Genomic DNA, 14,736 nt, shown 5'->3' with positions numbered 1-14,736 from the left:
AATTAATAAACTGGAGGTGCATCAATTCATACCTGTCTAAATTTAGCTCTTGCTTCTTTTTCCTTCATTCTTCCATGTGCAACCAAATAGTCAAACACTTCACCTAAAATTGAGAAAAATGAAAGTAAGCAGAAGTCCTACTTTGGAGCACTAATTTTCCTATAAATTGATATTTCACTTTTAGGAATGCTCTAATTTTTATTTTTAAATCCAGGTTTGAAGATAAACAGAAACGTGGATTTTGAACTAAGTTAGCCTTAAGTTTAACTATAGGCAAAAGGTTCATTGATAAAATCTTTAAGCTAGAGAAAACTCTTACAATTAAAATCTCTTACGTTTATACAACTTTTATTTTAAGCATTATGCTTTCAATGTGCTTTAACAAAAACTGAAAACTAACACGGGAAAGTGATTTGTGTTAAAAGAGGATGACACCTTCATTGTGGGATTATGATAAAAGCAGTTCCTTTCTTCCTTCTTTCCAGAAGTATTTATTGAGCGCCTACTAGTTGCCAGGCACTGCTCTAGGCTCTGGGGAAAGACGGCAGTGAGAGACAATCAGTAAACAGGCGAAGAGCATCTTGGCTGACGAGGACGGTGGAGCAGACGCGGGGAAGTACGCAGAAAGTGTGTGTGCATGTGCAAGTGCTTTGCTGACTACCGTCAGGGGGTGGACAACGTCCCTGTCTGGGAGAAAGAGTCCGGGCAAAGAACAAGGAAGCCATGTGGCCGAAGAACCATGAACAAGGGAAGGGCACAGAGATGGGAAGAAGGGGTGAGGTCGTAAGAGTCCCGCAGGCTTTGCTCTGAGTAAGAGGAGAAGCAAAGGAGAGTGTGAAATGACTGACCCCTTAAAAGGGTCACTGTGGCTGGGGGGAGGGTTGGGGAAGGTTGGGGAGAGAACGGAAGGACAAGTGGGCGTAGCGCAGTAATCAGGAAAAGAATGAGGGAGGCTGGGCCTCAGTGGGAAGTGGTGGTAGTCAGGATGCGGCGGGAAGTTCGAGCCAACAGAACGTGCTGGTGGATGTCTGGCTGGTAGTTTACACAGTATTGGTTCCTCAGCAAAAAGGTGACACTACAGAAAATGTATCAGAATTGCCAATTGCTTATCAATTTGGAATAAAGAAACAATACCTCAAATCAACAGAAAAGGGTATTAATTTAGCAAATTAGACATAAAATGTGTTTGGGAAAGCATCCCATCTACTTCATACAAATAAAGAATATTTCCATCAGCTTAGTGACAACTTTCAACTAAAAGATTTTTATACTTAAAAAATGCTTAGTTTCAGAACATAACAAATACTTCTGGGGAAAAAGTTGCTCTGAATTGCACATTAATATCTCCAACTTCTAAGCTTCTAGCTCTGACTGAAACATTTTTAAATAATGGATGGGCATAAATACTGTATTTTCAAGTTCTCATTTGACTGCATAATGATCTTTTCAAAGGCATTACATAATGTTAATTTACACTACACGATTCGTGTTAACTATGATGAATTATGAAGTTAAATGTCAGCTAAGTAAAATGTCAGCATTTTCTAAGCGAATGACCTTTCTATTTGCAGAACAGTATACAATGTCAAAACAAGTGGTTAAAAAGTGAAAACCACTAAAGATATGTGCATATTCTATGAAAAACGGTTTTGACTTAAAAAAATTAATGGATTAATTAAACCCACTAGTTGTTGTAGAGTAACATGGAGAAAGGTCTGTCAATATAATTTTAAAATAGTATTTTTATAAATTCAAAATTTATAAATTATAAACCTCTTAAGAGATTTGGAACCATGAAGTCACACTCACAATTACTAAGTTACAAATCAGGAATTCAACTTATAAATCAGGAATTCAACCCATATCTCTTTATTTTCCTCATTAAAAGCGTATTAGCACTCAGATTAAGTAGTGCTCAAAAGGCAATTTATTAGGAAAAAGAGAGCAAATAGTGGCTCTCCCCACCCAGGTCAGGGACCATGCAGTTTGACAGGAAGCCCTTCGTCCTAGCTCAGGTCCTGCCACTACCTAGCAGTGGCGCTGCTGGCATAGAACAACCTATCAGAGCTTTACTTTAAAAATTACTTAAAATTTTTTTTGTGGGAGCGCCTGGGTGGCTCAGTCAGTTAAGCGTCCAACTTCGGCTCAGGTCATGATCTCACAGTTCGTGAGTTTGAGCCCCTCGTCAGGTTCTGTGCTGACGGCTCGGAGCCTGGAGCCTGCTTTGGATTCTGCGTCTCTCTCTGCTCCTCCCCCCGCCCCATGCTCTGTCTCTGTCTCTCAAAAACGAACAAACATTAAAAAACAAAAAATGTGGGGCTCAAACCCACAGATTGTGAGATCACGACCTGAGCTGAAGTCGGACACTTAACTGACTGAGCCACCCAGGCGCCCCCCCCAAATTGCTTTAAATTAAGTAAATTAATTTACTTTAAAAATTAAGCAGTTACCTTGGATGACTTGTAAGATTCCTTCCAATTCTAAAATTCTATGATTCTACCAAACTGAAAAATACCAGGCTAGGGAGGAGTAGGTAGTCAATTTATGCAACTCTGGGTTGTTCCAAATGGCAAATGTATCAACAATAAAACAGATGTCCTGGAGACAGTGCTTTGTTGAGCTGATTAAAACAGCCCAAGCCAGAAAACCACATCACCAACGAACAGTGCCCGTTACAGCGCTGAGCCTCGCACTGGGCCCTCAAAGGAGGGCTGTGTTAGCATGTCCACTAAGAGGCTCAGAGACATGTTAATTTATCAGGTCACACTGTCAATGAGAGGCACTGGCTGGACTGACCCCACGTCTGTGTTCTTAAAAGCCCACCTTCTTTCTACTAAAAGTGGATGTTTCTAAGATGTTTTTGCCTTGCCCCTACAGAAGAGCAATCTCTATGACCCCTAAAATACATGGGAACAGAAAGCCACGACCAACTGACCACTCAGGAGAGGCTATCGACTGTCAGAAGGCTCGGGCTCCAGGCCTGACAGCGTGACCACAATGACTTCCCAGCCTCCATTTCTTCAAGGGTAAAAAGCCCATCCTTCACTGCCTGGCCACATCAAGGAGTCATTGTGAAGGTCAAAGGAGATCAGGTAAGAGAAAGCACTTGTGCGCTGCAGAAGCTACACCAATGAAAAGGTTATGAACATAATTCTGTAACACAAGTAGAAAGCATTAGAATTCCATATAGATTTTTGGTTCTGCAATTAAGTTTCAGTTCTTCCTACTACTCCTTAATTGTGGAAAATCCCAAATAATTCTCAAATCAAACATTTAAACTCTAAATCAGACAACTAATACTAAATTAGGGGTACGAAAAAGTAGTGTCAAAGGTTTGCCTATTGTAAACTCATTCTTGCCCACAACAGGTTGACAATCTTTTCATTGCAAAGAGGCTGTGACTCAATTTTCTGACTGATCAAAGTGCTAACAATAAAATAAAACTCTACTGTAATCAGAACAGTCAAAGCTATACTGCAGAGTTAAGCAGAATATGTCCCCAGTAATTTGTAATTTCATAAATGCAGCTCAGTTCTTATTTGCTGAGTATCTGCTATGTGCCGGGCACCATGTAGAGGTAGGAGCATGCAAGGACCAGTAAGAAAGCTTCCGCCGTCAAAAGACAAGGAGACTCACATGTGGTCCAAAAACTACAAGCCTAACCCAACCTCAACCCCAAAATGACAATCTTTGTAAAAGACAATAGTTATATACATGCATTTCAGAAAAATGGCTATATGTATACAACCCTGTAGGCAAAAAATGACTAATCCTTAATCTTTAAGGAAAATCTAAATGTATGCACTGCAACCACCATTTCTGGCCTTGGGAAAGAGGAACACCAATGACATTATTATCTGATAAAGAAAACCATCCAATATACAGTACACATTTATTTCAAACAGGCTAAGGTACTGATATATTTAAAAATTCAAGTTCTTAAAATAAACAAAATGTGGTGTATGTATATACATAATGGAACATTATTCAACCTTAAAAAGGAAGGAAATTCTGACACATGCTACAACATGGATAAACCTTGAGGACATTATGCTGAGTGGAACAGACGAATCACAGAAGTATTTTATGATTCCACTCCTATGAGGTCCCTAAGAGGAGTCAAATTCATAGAGACAGAGAGAAGAATGGGGGGTGCCAGGGGCTGGGGAGGAGGAGAGGGAGGTTAGTGTTTAATGGGGACAGAGTTTCAGTTTGGGAAAATGAAAAGTTCTGGGGATGGATGGTGGTCACGGTTGCACAACAATGTCAATGTACTGAATGCCACAGAAATGTACACTTAAAATGCTGAATTTTATGTTATGTACATCTTGCAACAATAAAAAAATCCAAGTTTTGGATATCATCACTTATTAATGCTAATAGTGAAGTACTTAATAGCAACCCACAGAAGAGCCAAGACAGCTTTCCTTCCTGATCCCCTGCTGCTGTATTACAACTCTGGACGGTAAACGAAACCCGAACAATCATCCATATGGGCAGTGTGGTTGCGCATTCTTCTAAAAGGGAGAAAGGAAGAAAAACCTTTTAAAATTCTTACCTCCGCTTGCATACTCCATGATTAGGTACAGTGTTTTGTCAGTTTCAATGACTTCGAACAACTTCACTGGGGGAGGGGAAAGAATACAGGAAAAAAAGAAACAAATGTCTTTATGCATATACAATGTACATATAAACTGTAACTATGAACGGTAACTTTTTCCCGGTTAAAGATTTTTATAACTGGCCTTCTTCAGAGAATATTCTTTGGGAATTTTATCACACACAACAACTGACTTTTAAAAGCATGGAATTCCCTAAGAACAATTTCTGGGTGCTCAAGTGATGTGACTCTGGCATGCACTCAGCAGCCTAGGTAGTGCACCTGTGCATATCTCCTCCATCCTCGTCCTGTGCTGTGTCTACACTGGCTAGCTGCCTTCCCAGCAGCTCCGCCTTTCCCCTCAGGAAGAGTTCTTATTTCACATCTAACCTGCAGGAGCTGCTTAGATCTACTCTACTCCTCCAAGTTTAAGTCTGTTCACTTGTCATTATGGCTTGAAGGGTATACAGAACAATTCCACGTGAGATTTCTGTTCACTTGTTCTCAGAGAAGAAGGTTCTTTTGTTACTATTCTGAAGCCAGAGATGGAAAATATTAGAAGGGATTATGTTATCATTAATTGAAAAGAACTTTTTAAAGAATTATTTACAATGGGTCAATGTGACTGCGCTATAGCAGTCTCTTGTTACAGATAAAAATAATACTTCTATTACTAATTTACCAAACCAAATCAAATCAATCAGAAATATACACATTTAAAAATCAAACTGAAGTACATGTCTAAAACTACTGAATCACTTTTTCCATATCTACTTTATTTTGGTAATGCATACTTGAAAGTTCAACTTACCAAAAAAAGGGGGAGGGTGTGCTAGTCTCTTTTACTGCAGACTATTTTCTGATACTTTAATATAGAGCATCAGACCAAATAAAGTGTCTAACATAGTATGCAATGTTTGTTGAGCTGATGAATAAAACTATTGTATCATTTCTTTTTTTTTTTTTTTTTTTTTTATTTTCAAGTTAGTTAACATATAGTGTAGTCTTGGCTTTAGGAGTTGTATCATTTCTAAAATGTTATATTCAGGTTGTCAGGAAAAAGAATTTAAAGAAATTTAAGGCATATATGCTGGTAAACCATCAACATTATCAATGCAAATACTGGCTCTTCTGCAAAAGCTCTCTGAACCCAATACAAATTTAAAATTTTAGAAATTCATACCTATTATCAAAGATATGTTATTTAGGAGTAAGTAGAGATAAGTCTAATCAGGGCACAATTTAACTAAATAAAACACAAAATATGTTTAAGTTAGCAAGTTCTAGGCTGCTATGATTGGTTATTTGGTGCAAAGCTGGAATCTGAAATCGAGAGTTAGCTAACCACAAAGGGCTGAAATGAAAAGTAAGGAAATGTTTTCTTCCCACTATTATATTCCTTGTTCTACTTCTCCTAACATATATTTATTGATTCTAAGATTTTCACATTTTAACTAATATCACTAATAATAAGATGATGGCTTGGTAGCATTTTTTTTTCCTTAGCAGTATGTGAAACTAATAATGCCTTTTAAATAATGTGGCTTAGACCTGATGAAACAGGGTGTAAGCTTTTCCCTCCTGTGGCTCCATTTTATTTTCTATTCTTATGCCTTAAGAATTCTTGATAGGGTCGCAACAACATGGGCAGAACTAGAGGGTATTATACTAAGTGAAATTAAAGACAAATATCACTCCCACTCATATGTGGGATTTAAGATACAAAACAGATGAACAGAAGGGAAGGGAAGCAAAAGTAATGTGAAAACAGGGAAGGGGACGATACATAAGAGACTCTTAAATATAAAGAACAAACTGAGGGTTGCTGGAGGGGTCCTGGGTGGGGGGACAGGCTAGATGGGCAAGGGGCATTAAAGGAGGACATTTGTTGCGATGAGCACTGGGTGTTATACGTAAGGGATGAATCGCTATATTCTACTTCTAAAATCATTATTGCACTATATGCTAACTAACTTGGATGTAAATAAAAAAAAAAAAAAGAATTCTTGAAAGGGTATCCTTAGCATCAAATATCATCCCTTCTACTTCCTAGAACTGATTTTGATATTAAGTTGGCTGTCAAGTGGCTGTCTTAACAGCTATTTCACTCTTGAAATAATATTTTTAGATTGTGGGAGATAGCATTGTGCAAAAAAAAGTATTATTTTAAAAGAGCTCTATTATGTCATATGTGGGATCAAGCTTTCATTGAGATGTATATATAAAATACTAAGTAATTTGCATACGTTTGCCTTGTTCCAACAATTATGATGAGAGCAGGACCACAGCCCTTCCTCATCCTTACTCACTCACTTATTTTTAAGTAAGCTCTACACCCAACATGGGGCCTGAACCCATGACTCCAAGATCAAGAGCTGTGTGCTCTACTGACTGAACCAGCCAGGCACCCCTCTACCTTTTTCACTCCCACCTCATCCCACCTAGCACAAAGCTATGCACACAAAGGGCACATAACACAAATATGTACTGAACAGAACAATTCCTATCAAAATTCCATTAAATAGCAGGTATCCTGTATTTTTAAAAATACAACTCAATATACAAATAATTTCTTAAGAACAATGCCATGGCAAGAACTGTTATACCTTTGAAACCTTAACTCTGACTTATAATTCCCTTCTCTATGAAATAAAATTATGTTATGTTCTAATATGCATTAAAAATTAGAAAATTATAATCTGATTACAGATGTTTCTACTGCATTAAGTTTTAAATTCAAGTGTTTAATACCTAAGCTTTTGACTGTCTTCAGCAATTTCAAAAACTTAATACAAATGATCAAAAATTTGTATAAACACAGATTTTACGAAAAGTGTACCTGGGCTGGGAGGAAGGAAGGAATCTCCCACCACTGCTGGGATGTATGTTTAGACACAAAATGGAATGCATTTAGACCCAAAAGTATTTAAGAAAGCAGAAAGTACCTATGTTTGGATGATTTAAAATCTTCATTATTCTTACTTCTCTGAAGAGCTAAAAAACAAACACATAATCCCCCAACACAGGTTATTAAACATTCTATTCCACTGTTGTAATACAAATTTAAATCTCTTAGATAACTGATCCATTGCTAACGTTCAACAGTCCACATCTAACACTAGTATGAGAGTCCAGGGTAGCTATAAATGCTTCAGTTTTATCTCCTGAAAAAGCAGAAGTCCCAGAGGAGGATGATATAACAATCTGCATTATATTTTGCTATCCTGAACATATGAGACCATTTAGGCAAGAACAGTCTGTGATGAAACTTAGTCTGATTCAGTATCTACCCAGGGGCAGATATTGCAAATCCATACATGTGCAGTCCTAAAGAACTACATCACAAGTGTATTCGACTGATAATCCCAAGTAATTCTACAAGAAGACTTTGAACAAAAGCACTTTGGGAAATCCTTGTTGGAGAAGGCAGGTAATTTAGCATGGAAGTTGTGGCAGACTGTGACACTAATGATCCTACTGAGCCCTGTCTCGCATGTTCACGCTTTTGTATGGGCTGTGTGACCTGCTCTGGCTCTGGCCTGTGGGACAGTGCCAAATTTGAAGAAAAGGCTGGATAAGCGGTTGAGTATCAATCAGGGCTTGCTCTCTTGGAATGATGTTGGCATGAAATGAAGAGGCCAGTCCAGCCTCTTTAAGGATGAAAGGCTGTACGTAGGAAAAGAGCCACTGTTCCAACAGAGGACAGCCCCATCAACTTGTCAACCGAATGCTGCCATACAAGTGAACCCAGCAGATGCCATAACAAAAACCACCCAGGCAAGCCGAGAGCTGTCCAGCCATCACAAAGAATAAGGAGAAATATTAACCTGTCGTATACACATGTGCTGTAAATTCAGAAGAGGGGCCCAGTGCACGGCCTCGGCTAGTGTCAGAAGATCTCAGAAAGTAACAATTCTAGAGACCGTCTTATTCCACCCTCTTGCAAACAGGTGGAAACCAGGAAAGGGGAGGAAAAGATCTCCGAAGGTCCTGCTCTCTTTCTGTAGGGAACTGGGCTACTAGAACCAGATCTCCCAACAGCCAGTATCCATAACCTATGAGAGGCATGGGCTGAGCAGAACTTGGGAAGGAGGAGCAGCTGACTATGTGGAAAGGAATCTGGGGAGAAATCACAGGGGTCTTACCGCACTTGCCCTGCCCACCACATCTAATCTAGAATTGAATCGGCACCTAACAGCTAAGAGCATGGAGATGGGCATGGACGTATCTGACCTATAAACCGAGCTCAGAGCCTAAAAACATGGGGTCAGAAGAGTAAGATTCCTTTCCTGAAGGCTGGGTCATCTCTAAAGGCACTTTTCTCTCCAACACAAATCTCTCCTGTTGCTGCTGTGGTCATTCTCACATTTTATGTTCTGAGATGAGAAGTAACTACCCTGACTACCACTCAGGCTTGAGTTTGTAGTTTCCTTCTGTCAAGCCAACATAGAAATCCTGTTTTCCAATCCATTATAGTTGAATTTGTAGCATATAATCTGAAACTCCCACTTATTTCCACAACTGCTAAATTAGAAGAGCTCCAAGTTAGATACAAAGCCAAAACAAGTTAGGACACTGCATTTCGAATGAAACCCAGGCTTGCTCCTCCCACCTCAGCTTCAGCCACCCCAACTCCTGTGACTCCTCTCAGGTAGGAGAGCATACAAAGCTCCTTCCTTCCTTAGAGTCTCTTCTTTCTGTCCTTGAAGTCTCAGGCAGATCCTCTGTAAACCTCACCTGAGAAGATCTTTGTTTTACATCATAGCGGTCTGTTTGCTTCCTCATTACAATGTCTTTCAAGTGTAAGGACACACTTTTGGTGGACCTGTGGGGAGGGGGCACATCAGTGTCCTTTCACTACTGTACTTGAGACCAAGCCTGGCACACAGCACTCCTCTGGCACACGTACTGACCACCAAGCAGTGTGGTTTCATAGTTCTGCTGGCAGGAGGGCAGGTCAAATGAAGGTGATCAGTTTTAAATCCCTACTGGCAGTGCAGCACTGAAACAAAGTACTCAGGGCCAAGGAGCAGGAAAAGATGATGCAGTATTCCAGGAGCCCAAGGGAGGCAAGAGCTCACTTTAGTAACCAGACTTGGGCAGGACTTAACAAGAGGTCTACAGCAGAAAATGAGCTCAGTGTGCTTTGGACACATGAGGAAAGATATGGCGTGACCAATTAAGACTATTTAAGGGGGTGCCTGGGTGGCTTAGTGGGTTGAGCGTCTGACTTCAGCTCGGGTCACGATCTGATGGTCTGTGAGTTTGAGCCCCGTTATCGGGCTCTGTGCTGACAGCTCGGAGCCTGGAGCCTGCTTTGGATTCTGTGTCTCCCTCTCTCTCTGCCTCTCCCCAACTCATGCTCTCTCTCAAAAATAAATAAAACTTGAAAAAAAAATTAAAAAAAAAAAAAAAAGACTATTTAAGGAAGACCAAGGGATCCATCTGGCAGAACAGTGCATTTCCGAGCATGGTTTTCAGGTCACCTGCATCAGAATCATAAGGATATGCAAACTGCAGGTCCCTGGGCCCTACCTCTCGCTAGATCAGAAATGGGACTGAGAATCGTACTTAAACAAACAAACATTTTTTTTTACGTTATTTTTGAGACAGAGAAAGTGTGAGTGAGCAGGGGAGGGACAGACAGAGAGAGAGGAAGAGAGTGAATCCCAACCAAGCAGGCTCAGAGCCTCAAACTCACTGGGATCATGATCTGAGCCAAAACCAAGAGTTGGACACTCAACCCTGAGCCACCCAGGTGCCCCCCACCCTTTTTGAGAGAGAGAGAGAGAGAGAGAGAGAGAGAGAGAGAGAGAGAGAGAGAGAGAGAGAATATGAATGAATCTTGAGTGGGCATGGAGTCTGATGTGGGGCTCGATCCCAGGATCCTGGGATCATGGCCTGAGCTGAAACCAAGAGTTGGATGCTCAACCGACTGAGCTACCCAGGCACCCCGAGAATCTTTCTTTCAATAAGCATCCCAGGCATGGTGGTTTTAAAATTCTTTTTTTAAAGATTTATTTTTTAATTCTAAAATTTGTGGTGTCCACAAATTCTTTGATAATCCTCCCTGCAAAAGATAAAACATAATATCCTTGCCTTTGAGTGAGGGGTATACTTAGTGACCTGCTTTGAGTGAACTGAGTAAGGCAGAAGTGATGGTGGGGGGCATTCAGAGATTGACCAGGTCCTGAAAGGCACATGGCACCCTCCAGGTCTCACAGATCACTTGCTTGTGTGTCACGAGGACGTTAAACCCTCTGATGGACAGACCCAGATGGCAAGGTGCTGAGGCCTCATGCCCATGGCCTGTGAGGAAATGCAGCCCCTAGACAAAGCCAGGTGAGAGGGCTCCCCTGGAAGCAGAGCTGCGAGCCCCAGTCAAGTCTGCAGATGCCTGTAGCTGTGGCTCCTACCAAAACTCCCCGGGAGCCCCTGGGACAGAACTACCCCCTTAAGTCACTCCCTAACACAAGACTCGCAGAAACTGTGAGATAACAAATGGCTTCATTTAAGTTGCTAAGTGTTGGAGTGATTTGTTAGAGAGCAGTAGGCGACTAATCTACTACAGACAACCCATGACTTACAGCAGAGGGTATGCCGAGGGAAGCGCTGTGAAACCCACAGGAAAGGTGAATGGGGCCCGATGGAGGGATGGGTAGTACAGCATTCTTTTAAAAGTTTTGTTATTATACTGAAATCTTGCCATTTGCAACTATGTGGATGGAACTAGAGGGCATTATGCTAAGCGAAATTAGTCAGAAAAAAGACAAATATCATATGACTTCACTCATATGAGGACTTTAAGATACAAAACAGATGAACATAAGGGAAGGGAAGCAAAAATAATATAAAAACAAGGGGGGGGGGTGCCTGGGTGGCTCAGTTTGTTAAGCCTCCAACTTCAGCTCAGGTCACGATCTCGCGATCTCGCAATCTCGCGGTCCGTGAGTTCGAGCCCCGCGTCGGGCTCTGGGCTGACGGCTCAGAGCCTGGAGCCTGCTTCCGATTCTGTGCCTCCCTCTCTCTCTGCTCCTCCCCCGTTCATGCTCTCTCTCTCTGTCTCAAAAATAAACAAACGTTAAAAAAAAAAATTAAACAAAAACAAAAACAAAAACAAAAACAAGGAGGGGGACAAAACAGAAGAGACTCCTAAACACAGAGTTTAACAAACAGAGGGTTGCTGGAAGGGTGGGGGGATGGGCTAAATGGGTAAAGGGCATTGAGGAAGACATTCGTTGGGATGAGCACTAGGAGTTATACGTAGGGGATGAATCACTGAAATCTACTCCTGAAATCATTATTGCACCATGTGCTAACTAACTTGGATGCAAATTATAAAAAATAAATAGATTATAGAAAGAAAAAAAAGTTTTATTATAAAAGGACACTTGAAGAGAAATCACCTATTTCTACCATATTAATTTACCGTATTTCTCTATATTCCTTTTCAATCTTATGCAGAGGCTAGTTGTAAAAAAAACATAATGAAAAAACCACTGAAATGGATAAAGTGACCAATCTGCATCCTCCTAACATCTCCATGTCCTCTAGGAACTGGTCACCCAGGAGGAGAACAAACATGTTCGAAGGCAAAGATTCAGGATCCTGGTGATCAGAATACCAAGGACACCAAATATACAGTACCAGAGAGTAAAGAAATGTCCCAACAGCCAGGACTTGGGACGTCCGGAAATGATCTTTGGAAAAAGACAATTTACCAAGTAATGTAAAATGAAGTGAGAACATAAAAAAAGAGCATGAAGGGTGGGGAGGAAGCGGTCATATAAAACTGGGGTCAAGGCTCGCCTCTCCAGATGCACAGGTACAAGACAGGAGGAACAGGCTGTAATGTGGACGGCCTGTGCTTTTCATGGCAGCTGAGTGACAGGCTGAACGACAACTTAGGTGGTAGAAATCATGAAGCAAACATAATGACCACCTTCTTCTTTAACAGAAAACAGCCGTATTGTAAATCTAAGATTCACGAGTAATTATTAGCAGTCTTGGATAAAGAGAAGGAGACACAGTCAAGAAACATCCAGAGGGTAAAGGAGTCAGAGGCCAAGGGGACGCTGACACCTCGGGTGCCACTCTGAGACAGAGAAGATGTGATGGTCTGAGCCACAGCACAGCAGGGCAGACTGAGCTGGTTTCGGACAAGCAGTGCGAGGGGTGCTGGAGGCCAGTGCAAACACAGCATAGTATGTGTGTCCGGACCTCAAGAAAAAATTCTGGGCTAGAGATAAACTCTGTAGAATTACCAGCATAGAGATGACATCCTTGGAATGATGCAACACTGCCTGATTGTGCAGAATGAAAAGACAGAGACACCGAAAAGCAAACATTTCAAAGAGGAAAGAGCTGGGATCCACAACAGAGACTCAGACAAGGCAGCCAGAGACCATGAGATCCGGACAACGGGGTCTAATGCCTACCACAGACCTACACGCGGGGCCGGGAATCTATTGACCAACAGCATACCAGGTCCTGGGGCATCTCGAGGGTGCTTTAGGAAGGGAAGACGGAAAGGTGATATACCTGCTCTTCCTCTTCACTGTGCAGGAATCTCTGTTCGTCTGTTTTACTATGCTGCTCCCTGCAGCTTTGCTCAACGAAAGGATAAATCAAAACCTCTCTCAGATAAAACCCAGGGAGAGAGGCTGGCAAAAACCCACAGAGTTTAATGAAGAAGAAATTGTGAAGAAAATGCATTGGTGTGAAAAAGGAAAAATACAGGTCTTCGCTTTTCTGTACACGGAATATCTCTGGAAGGACAAACAGAAACTGATGCTACTGGTTGTCCCAGGAGCAGGAGCAGGGTGACTGGAAGTCAAGGGCTGAATGAAGACCATTCCTCCTATACTTTTTTCTGTCTTTTGAACTTTGAATCACATAACTGTATTTAATCTCCCTTCCCCCAATTAATCTGATTTTTAAGAAAAAAGGTTGAGAATGAACAAAGCTTTTTGTTTTTTGTTTTGGCTAAAAGGGGAATTCTTAAAAAAGACAAGGTAGCTGGAAATTGCTGTGTTTTGATCTCTGGTAACAAGAAGAGCAAATCCTATTCCTTCTCACCATGTGGGTGGGAGGCTGCTGGTGGGTGAAAGGCAAGTGAGTCTTCTAGGGAGAGTCTCTGAAGTCAAGTAAATGTGACAGCCGGTGCCATAAGGCAAAATTTAAGACAGGCAGAGATTCCAGTTGCTCTGAGAACCACCCTGACATTAAATGTCTTGAAATAAAGAACAGAATAGGAAAGTTAACAGATGATAGGGAAATAAGGTAATTAGCAGCATTATTAAAGACCATCTGGGGCGCCTGGGTGGCGCAGTCGGTTGGGCGTCCGACTTCAGCCAGGTCACGATCTCGCGGTCCGGGAGTTCGAGCCCCACGTCGGGCTCTGGGCTGATGGCTCGGAGCCTGGAGCCTGTTTCCGATTCTGTGTCTCCCTCTCTCTCTGCCCCTCCCTCGTTCATGCTCTGTCTCTCTCTGTCCCAAAAATAAATAAACGTTGAAAAAAAAAATTTTTTTTTAAAAATAAAATAAAATAAAATAAAGACCATCTAACAACACTAGCCAAAAGCAATGACCTCTCCTACCCAGGAAGAGATGTCTAGAGATGTGGGGATATGACACGTCTGGGTGTATTACAATGCATTTAGCTAGGATTTTACTGACGTCACGTAGGTTACTAATAAATTTATGCTATTATAACATTAAACTGAACATCCTTGTGCAGTAGTGCCCCGCCCCTCGACCTTATCTGCAGTTTCAGTTCCCTATGATCAACCTCAGTCCAAAAGCAGATGATGCTCCTTCTGATGTATAGTTAAAAGGTCGGGAGTAGCTGAACGCTGTCATATGCCTACATCACTCACCTCACTTCACCTCATCACTAGGCATTTTATTATCTCACATCATCACGAGAGAAGAAGGGGAAGTACAGTACAGTAAGATGTTTTGAGAGAGACCACATTCATAGAACTTTACTACAGTACATTGTTATTATTCTACTTTATTATTAGTCATTATTGCTACTCTTACTATGCCTAATTTGTAAATTCAACTTCATCATAGGTGTGTGTGTGTATAGGAAAAACGTAGTATATGCAAGTTTGGTACTATCCATAGTTTCA

The 14,736-nt window shown here is 41.2% G+C and overlaps 1 protein-coding gene across 11 annotated transcripts in view; it reads right to left on the bottom strand.

The window, feature by feature from the left end:
* Positions 1-14,736, bottom strand: part of MARK3 (microtubule affinity regulating kinase 3) — a 113,482-nt gene that overhangs the window by 34,338 nt on the left and 64,408 nt on the right. For 8 of the 11 annotated variants that reach the window (XM_023256094.2, XM_023256096.2, XM_023256095.2 and 5 more), the window contains 3 exons: positions 7,546-7,594; positions 4,559-4,624; positions 33-103 (listed from right to left, as the gene is read on the bottom strand). In XM_023256094.2, coding sequence (XP_023111862.1) covers positions 33-103; positions 4,559-4,624; positions 7,546-7,594 — 186 coding nt within the window. Of the gene's footprint in view, positions 1-32; positions 104-2,935; positions 3,123-4,558; positions 4,625-7,545; positions 7,595-9,337; positions 9,426-14,736 lie in introns of those variants that run through there. The other 3 variants (XM_019833668.2, XM_045060577.1, XM_019833673.2) reach the window with 3 other exon arrangements.

This window comes from Felis catus, chromosome B3, assembly GCF_018350175.1.
Source record: "Felis catus isolate Fca126 chromosome B3, F.catus_Fca126_mat1.0, whole genome shotgun sequence".
NCBI classification, from domain to species: Eukaryota; Metazoa; Chordata; class Mammalia; order Carnivora; family Felidae; genus Felis; species Felis catus.
The sequence above is the reverse complement of the archived record's forward strand: the minus strand, read 5'-3'. Positions and strand labels throughout refer to the sequence as shown.